Genomic DNA, 9,147 nt, shown 5'->3' with positions numbered 1-9,147 from the left:
TCACATACACTTTGTCTCATGACATTGACTACAATTTACCACAATGCAACAGCTCCCCTCCCACTTCCTCCCCATAGTTACCTCTTCCCTGTGTCCTTCCTTCCATGCACTACTGCCCCCTAAGCTGTCTCCCTGTGCATACACAGCCCTTCTATTCTCCCATGATTGTTTTCCCCAAGGAGTATATCTACCTAATGTAAATGATCAGCTTATATACCTGTCTTGTTTGGCTGGAAGCCATGGGAGTGGGTTTAATTCCAGACCTGAAGGGCAGCTAAGGACCACAGTCTCAGTGGCTCCATCAGGCTCTATCAGACCAGCAAACCTGGTCCCTTTTTTTTTTTTTTAAATGATTTTGAGTTTTGTCCCACATTGTTCTCCCTCTCTATCCAGGATCTCCTACAAAGATCCCCTACCGAGTGGTTGACAGTGGTAGCCAGCCACCATCTAGTTCTTCTGGTCTCAGAGTCATATAGGCTGAGGATCACATGGTATACCAGTCACTTGGAGTAATTGTCTCCATCAATCTTTGGTTTTCTTCATTCCTTTTTGCTCTGGACAAGGAAAGACCTACCATTGCATCTAGATGGCCGCTTGCAAGCTTTTAAGATCCCAGTCACTTGCCAAAGTAGGATGTGGAACAATGTTTTGTGTAGTATGTTATGCCAACTGATCTTGATGTCCCCTGCAACTATGGTTCTGAGCCCACAGGTGCAACTACTTGGCTGTCTGGGTAGCTGGCTTTGGCCAAGAAGTAACTACAACCTTGTCCCTTGCCAGCTCTACTATAAACCGCAACAGGTGCTTTTATAGATAAACAAACCTTAGATTACCTTAGAAACTATAGGCAACAAGTTAAGATTTAAAAGTATAAATAAAAGAATGTTAGCAATTGTTTTAAAAAGCTGAGTAAGTTTGGCTGTGTAGAATTTTAAAAATGAAGAATAACTGGAGTATAAAATTAGCAGTAAATGATAACATTTCCCAAGGTTTTGCTGTTTCAATGTGTTCAAATAAGCAGTCAAGGAAGATTTAATTCTAACATTACCATTGGAGCAGGCATTGGAGTTGATGACTGCTCTTCAGTGTTCCCTGGGTACTGTGCTAACCCAATAGGATTTGAAGACTGCGTTGTAGGAATCTGGGAACTGGCTGCAGGTTGCTGAAATAATTCTACTTTGTGGTTTTTACTTGATTCATCCAATCTGCTACTTCTCTCTATGGCAATCAGGTCACGAATTTTTTGCAGCTGCTCCACTGATGCTTTTTTAGGAAAGATAAGATGTGTTTCTCCCTGGAATTTACAAAATTAGAAAATATATGAAATTTTTCTTTATACTAACAAGTCATTCTAATATATGTAAATAAATCCAGTAGTATAGAGGACACCAAATTTTAACAATTATTTTGTTTCCTTACCATTAATATAATCTTTTTATACAAAGGTAAATACTGCCTGTACATATACCCAAAAATTAAGAAAACACGTCTTATTAGCATGTAACATTTGGCTTATTTAATGTGACTCAAAAGACCTTTAGAAAAATATTTTATCCTTTGGGAATAAGTGAAAAAGCCTCGTAAGAGCTGCAAAAATGCACATTCTTCTCTGCAACAGCATATAGCATTACTTATGATTCTCTATGACATAACAGTGATACCAGAGATACAACCATACAAAAGGATCAAGGGTAACATAAAACCATCAGAAGTTAAATAATAACTTTCATATCTTCCAAATCAAAGCCTAAAGAATTGCTACATGATTAGAAACCTGTGTATGAGCTTAATTCATTTTTTCCAAGATAACAAAATATATATCCTGCTATTAAATTAAAAAATAGGGATTGTTAACAGTAATTCAAAAGTGGTACAAATAAAACGAAGTAAAGCAAACAAAACGAATCAACAACAACAAAAAAACTATTCTCTAAGCAGTGATTTAAAAATACCTATAAAATGATTAGAGCACTTTCAGATAAATATTACAACACTCACAATGCAAAAATAGTTTGCAAACTACAAAGAGGTGAAATGAAAATTTTCCATGGTTCATAGGTGTTGAAAAGTAACAGTGCTAAAACAGTAACTCTATCAACTGCAAATGAGATAAACATGTAGTAACACCATGCTGTACATAGAACTGTAAATTGTGAGCACTACAATTGAGAATGACCTTATTTTCCTGATGTTGGCAGACCTAGTAGGATCAACTGGCCATATTGAAGGCTATATAGTCTTTCATCTTCATCAAGAAGTGCTTAAGTCCTTTTCACTTTCAGCAAGCAAGGTTGTATCACCTGCATACTGCAGATTTTTAACAAGTCTTCCCTCAATTCTGGTGCCTTGTTCTTCTTCATATAGTCCAGCTTCTTGGATTATATGCTCACAGACTTAATAAGTATGGTGAAAGAATGCAACCCTGACCCACACCTTTCCTGATCTCAAACCACACAGTTCTGTTTGAATGACAGCTGCTTGGTCATACACTGGTTCCCCACGAGCGTAATAAAATATTTTGGAATACTCATTCTTTGCAAAGTTATCCATAATTTCTTATAATCCACCAGTTGAGTGCCTTTACATAGTAACTAAAACACAGGTAAACATCTTTCTGGTATTCTTTGCTTTTAGTCAAAATCCATCTGAGTCAGAAATGATATCCCTCATTTCACATCATTCTCTGAATGTGGTTTGGGTTTCTGGCAGGTCCCTGTCTACATACTGTTGCAACTGTTTTTAATTATGTTCAGCAAAACTTAATTTGTGTGTGATACTAATGATATTGTTCAATAATTTCTGCATTCCGTTGGATCACCTCTTTTTTTGGAATGGGCACAAAAATGTATTTCTTCCAGTTGGATGGGCAAGTATGTCTTCCAAATGTCTTGGCACAAATGAGTAAGTGCTTCCATCACTGCATCCGTTTACTGAAACATCTCAACAGGTATTCTATCAATTCTTGGAGCCTTGTTTTCAGGCAATGCCTTCAGTGCAGCTTGGACTTCTTCCTTCAATACCATTAGCTGTTGATCATATTTTACCTTCTGAAATAGCTGAACGTTGACCAATTCTTTTTGGTGCAATGACTCTATGTATTCTTTCCATCTTTTTTGACACTTGCTGCATTGTTCAGTATGTTGCCCATAAAATTCTTCAATATTGCAACTCGAGGCTTGAAATTTTTCTTCAGTTCCTTCAGCTTAAGAAACACCAAGCATGTTCTTCCCTTTTGGTTTTCTAACTCCAGGTCTTGTCACAGATAATATTTTAGTTTGTCTTCTGAGGCCACCCTTTGAAACCTTCCATTTACCTCTTTTACACTATCATTTTTTGCATTCATTTTATCTACTCTATGTTCAAGAGCAAGTTTCAGAGTCTCTTCTGACATCCATCTTCGACTTTTCTTCCTTTCCCTACCTTTTTAATGACCTTCTCCTTTCTTCATGTATCATGTGCTTGATGTCATCCTACAACTCATCTGGTTTTGGTAATTAGTGTTCAGTGCATCAAATCTATTCTTGAGATTGTCTCTAAATTCAGGTGGGATATACTCAAGGTTTTACTTTGGCTCTTGTGGCCTTGCTTTAGTTTTCTTCAGCTTCAACTTGAACTTGGATATGAGCAATTGATGGTCTGTTTCACAGTCAGCCCCTGGTCTTGTTCTGACTGATGATACTGAGGTTCTCCATTGTCTCTTTACACAGATATAGTTTATTTGATTCCTGTGCATTCCATCTGGCTAGGTCCACATGTACAGTCACCAGTTTATGTGGTTGAAAAAAATGTATTTGCAATGAATAAGTTGTTAGTCTTGCAAAATTCCATCATGAGATCTCTAATGTCATTTCTATCATCAAGGTCCTAATTCCCAACTACTGATGCTTCTTCTTTCTTTCCAAGTTTTGCAATCCAATCACCAGTAATAATCAATGGATCTTGATTGTATGTTTGATCAATTTCACACTGCAGAAGTTGGTAAAAAATCTTCAATTTCTTCATTTTTTAAATTTTTATTGTGATTTGGGTGAAAATTTACAGAGAAAATTCATTTTCAATAGAGCAGTTCATACACATTTTGTCTCATGACATTGACTGCAATTTCCCACAATGTAACAGCTCTCTTCTCACTTCCTCCTCCCCATGGTTACCTCTTCTCTGTGTCCTTCCCTCCCAAGCATTCCTGCCCTCCTAGCTGTCTCCTTCTGCATACACAACCCTTCTATTCTCCCATGGTTGATCTCTTCAAGGAGTGTCTCTAAGTAATGTAAATATTCAGCTCATACATCTGTCTTTTGTTTGGCTGGAAGCCACAGATATGGGTTCAATTCCAGACCTGAAGGGTAGCTAGGGGCCATAGTCTCAGTTGCTCCATCAGACCAGCAAACCTGGTCCTTTTTTTTTTTCCTTATGATTTTGAGGTTTGTTCCAGATTGTTATCCCACTCTATCCTGGATCTCCTACATAGATGCCCCTCTGAGCGGTTGTCAGTGGTAGCTGGGCGCCATCTAGTTCTTCTGGCCTTATAGTCATATATGCTGAGGATCACATGGTGTACCAGTCCACTGGACTAATTGTTACCATGTGTCTTTGGTTTTCTTCATTCTTCTTTGCTCTGGATGAGAAGAGACCCATTGTTGCATCTAGATGGCCGCTTTCAAGCTTCTTTTTTTTTTTTTTTGCTTATGAATAGGTTTATTAAAGGAAATATGACAATAGGAATGCAGTAAGGATTGATCAGAACCAAGTGTTAGAAACTTACTGCCCCCATGGACTGTCGTACCTCTCCTCAGGAGTCCAGCCTGCTACTTAGCATTATCATTGATCCCAGACTGCCACCTGTTAACTTTTTTAAATTGTGATTTGAGCAAAAGTTGACAGAGCAAATTCACTTTCCATACAGCAGTTCACATATACTTTGTCTCATGACACTGACTACAATTTACTTCAATGCAACAGCTCCCCTCCCACTTCCTCCTGATAATTACCTCTTCCCTATGTCCATTCCTCCATGCACTCCTGCCCCCCGAGGTGTCTCCCTGTGCATAAAAAGCCCTTCTTTCTCCCATGATTGTTCTCTCCAAGGAGTGTATCTACCTTAGGTAAATGTCCAACTCATATGCCTGTCTTCTGTTTGGCTGGAAGCCACTTGTGGGTTCAATTCCACACCTGAAGGATAGCTAGGGGCCATGGTCTCAGTGGTTCCACGAGGTTCTATCAGACCAGCAAACCTGGTTCCCCCTTTTTTCTTCAAATGATTTTGAGTTTTGTTCCACATTGTTCTCCATCTCTATCCAGGATCTCCTACATAGATCCCCCTCCAATAGGAGCTCTGGTAGCATAGTGCCTAAGGCACTTGACTGCTAACCAGAAGGCTGGCGGTTCAAACCCACTAGCCACTCCTCGGAAGGAAGGTTGGGCATTCCTACTTCCATAGTGATACTGCCTCGAAAACCCAAGGAGGGGTCACTATGAGTCGGGGCCGACTCGATGGCAAACAACAACAACAACCACCGAGTGATTGATAGTGGTAGTCAGGCACCATTTAGTTCTTCTGTTCTCATAGTCATATAGGCTGCTGATCACATGGGGTACCCGTTGCTAGCAATAATTGTTTCCATGAATCTTTGGTTTTCTCCATTCTTCTTTGCTCTGGATGAGGAGAGACCCATCGTTGCATCTAGATGGCTGCTTGCAAGCTTTGAAGATCCCAGTCGCTACTCACCAAAGTAGGAGGTAGATCAATGTTTTGTGTAGTATGTTATGCCAATTGAGCTTGATATCCCTTGCAACTATGGTCCCGAGCCCAAAGGTTCAACCACTTGCTTCCTCTGGGTATCTGGCTGTGATCAAAAAGTGACTACAACCTTGTCCCTTGTCAGCTCTACTAAACACCTGGAAATTCTTATAGAACATACAAATACATTTGTAGAACCATTGTCTGCCAACCCTATATATGGTCTTGGGTACACTCCCCACTGCACAGACATACCTAATAGCTCAGCCTGTCCACTCATCTATCCACCCGTATACCCGTGTTTGCCTTCACTGACAATGATGTACTGTATGTTGCTTGCAAGCTTTTAAGATCAAAAACTACGCTATTCACCAAACTATGACATGGAACAACGTTTTTGTGTAGTATGTTATGCCAATTGAGCTTGATGTCCTCTGCAGCCAAAGTCTCAAACCCACAGGTCCAACTACTTGCTCCCTTTGGGTAGCTGGCTGTGGCTAAGAAGTCACCACAACCTTGTCTCTTGTCAGCTCCACTATATACCTAGACATTTTTACAGAACATACAAATATGCTTGTGTACATACATCCTCTGCCAACCCAACACACGGTCATAGGCACATTCCCCCCTGCCTAGACATACCATCTATCCCCCCTAGATCAGTGTTTTCTATCAATGACAATGCAGTACTCTACATGCAAAAGGGTTCATCTTTATTGTCAGTATCTTCCATGTACCGCTCTATGTCTTCCTCTTCCCTCAACGCCACTGTATTGATCACTTACATTTGGTGCAATGCCCTTCCCTTCACCCAAATCAATACTTGCCTCGACCTATCTAGCAGTATCCCTTTCACCCAGTAACCAACAAAAAAAGTTTCGCTCTGTATATAAACCTTTCCTTGACTTTCACAATAGCAGACTAATACAATATTTGTCCTTCTGTGACTGACTTATTTCACTCAGCATAATGTCCTCCAAGTTCATTCATGTTAACTGGTGTTCTGCAGATTCTACATTATTCTTTAGGGTTGTATAATAATGTTCCATTGTGTGTATGTACCATAGTTTGGTTATCCAGTCTTCTGTTGATTGGCACGTAGCTTATTTCCAACTCTGCTATTATGAACAGTGCTGCAACGAACATGGATGTGTGTATATTTATTCTTGTCCTGGCTCTAGTTTCTCTTCTACTGTTTGTGCATTTTGTGTTATGCTTGATAGTCTATTTATGCCATATATTACCATAAATTTACCCCTAGTTTTTCCTTGAGGAACTTTATAGTGTTAGGTTTCACATTTAAGTCTTCGATCCATCTGTAGTTAATTTTTGTGTATAATGTGAGATACATCTCTTCTTTCATTTTTCTGCAAATGGATAGCCAGTTTTGCCAGCACCATTTGTTGGAGAAACAATCTCTTCCCCATTTAATGGATTTTGGCCCTCTGTCAAAGATCAGCTGACCACAGGTCAATGGATCTGTTTCTGGGTTCTCAATTCTATTCCATTGGTCTATGTGTTTGTCATTGTACCAGTATCTGGCTGTTTTGACTACTGTGGCTGTATAGTAGGTTTTGAGATTCGGGAGTGTGAAACATCCTCTGTTCTTCTTCAATAGGGCTCTGCTAATCCAAGGTCTCTTTCCTTTCCATATAAAGTTAGCGATTGGTTTTTCCATATCCTTAAAGAATGTTGATGGGATCTGGATCAGGATTGAATTGAATGTATAGATTGCTTTGGGTAGAACTGACATCTTCACAATGTTCAATCTTCCTATTCACAAGCATGGTATGTTCTTCCATTTATGTAGATCTCTTACGGTTCCTTGAAGTAGTCTTTTGTAGTTTTCTTTGTACAGGTCTTTTTTGTCTCCGGTAAAGTTTATTCCCAAGTATATTATTATTATTATTATTATTATTAGGTAGCTATTGTAAATGGAGGAGCTCTGGTAGTGTAGTGCCGAAGGCACTTGACTCCTAACTAGAAGGCTGGCAGTTCAAACCACCAGCCACTCCTTGGAAGGAAGATGGGGCAATCTACTTCCGTAGTGAAACTGCCTCGGAAACCCAAGGAGGGGTCACTATGAGTCAGGTCTGACTCAATGGCACATAACAACAACAACAACAACAACACTGTAAATGGTACTGATTTCCTTATTTCTTTTTCAGCAATCTCTTTACTGGTGTAGAGGAATCCAACTGATTTCTGGATGTTGATCTTGTATCCTCTCCCACTATGCTAAATCTCTCAATTAGTTTCAGTAGTTTTCTTGCTGAGTCTCTTGGGTTTTCTATGTATAGGATCACATCATCAGCAAATAGGGATAGTTTGACTTCTTCCTTATCAATTTGGAGTCCTTTGATTTCCCTTTCTTGCCTTATTAGCCTGGCTAGGACTTCCAGTACAATGTTGAATAGAAGTGGTGATGGAGGGCATCTTTGTCTGGTTCCTATTCACAAGAGGAATGGTTTCAGTCTCTCTCCATTGAGAATAATGTTGGGTGTTGGTTTTGCATGTATGTCCTTTATTATGTTGAGGAATGTCCGTTCTATTCCTATTTTGCTGAGTTTTTTTTTTTTTTTAAATCAGGAATGGGTGTTGGATTTTATCAAATGTTTTTTCTATATTGATTGATATGAACATGTGGTTCTTTTCCTTTGTTTTATTTATGTGATGGATGATGTTGATTGTTTTTCTAATGTTGAACCATCTTTGCATACCTGATATAAACCCCACTTCATCATAATGTATTTTTTGGATATGTTGTTGGAGCCTATTGACTAAGAGTTTTGAAAATTTTTGCATCTATATTCATGAGGGATATTGGTCTGTAGTTTTCTTTTTAGTGATGTCTTTGCCTGGTTTTGGTATTAAAGTTATGCTTGCTTCAAAAAAATTAATTTGGGAGGATTCTATCCTTTTCTATGTTCTGGAATAGTTTTAGCAGGATTGGTGTCAGTTCTTCTCTGAACATTTGGTAGAACTGTCCAATGAAACCATTTGGGCCAAAACTATTATTTTGTTGGTAATTTTTTTTTATGACCTGTTCAATTTCTTTTGTTATGGGTTTGGTCAACTTTTCCACCTCAGTCTGTGTTAGTTTAATTAAGTAGTGTGTTTCCAGAAATCTGTCCATTTCTTCTATATTTTCAAATTTGTTGGACTGTAGTTCTTCATAGTATCCTAATATTATCTGTTTTTATTTCAGTTGGTTCTGTTGTGATGTCACCCAACTTGTTTTATTTGTGTTATTTGTATTCTCTCCCTCTTTTCCTTTGTGAAATTTACCAGTGGTTTGTCAATTTTATTAATCTTCTCAAAAAACTAACCTAGTCTTGTTGATTTTTTCTATTTTCTGTTTAATTTATTTCTACTTGAATCTTTATCACTTCTTTTCTTCTGATGACTGT

General features: G+C 38.6%; 1 protein-coding gene across 1 annotated transcript in view; it reads right to left on the bottom strand.

Moving 5' to 3' along the window:
• The window catches only part of NGLY1 (N-glycanase 1), a 136,373-nt gene that overhangs the window by 109,478 nt on the left and 17,748 nt on the right, over positions 1–9,147 (bottom strand). Inside the window, exon 3 of the mRNA XM_007936347.2 lies at positions 1,049–1,294. Coding sequence (XP_007934538.1) covers positions 1,049–1,294 — 246 coding nt within the window. The remainder of the gene's footprint in view (positions 1–1,048; positions 1,295–9,147) is intronic.

This window comes from Orycteropus afer, unplaced genomic scaffold, assembly GCF_000298275.1.
Source record: "Orycteropus afer afer isolate SDZICR_OR568_19922 unplaced genomic scaffold, OryAfe1.0 scaffold00003, whole genome shotgun sequence".
Taxonomy (NCBI): Eukaryota; Metazoa; Chordata; class Mammalia; order Tubulidentata; family Orycteropodidae; genus Orycteropus; species Orycteropus afer.
The sequence above is the reverse complement of the archived record's forward strand: the minus strand, read 5'-3'. Positions and strand labels throughout refer to the sequence as shown.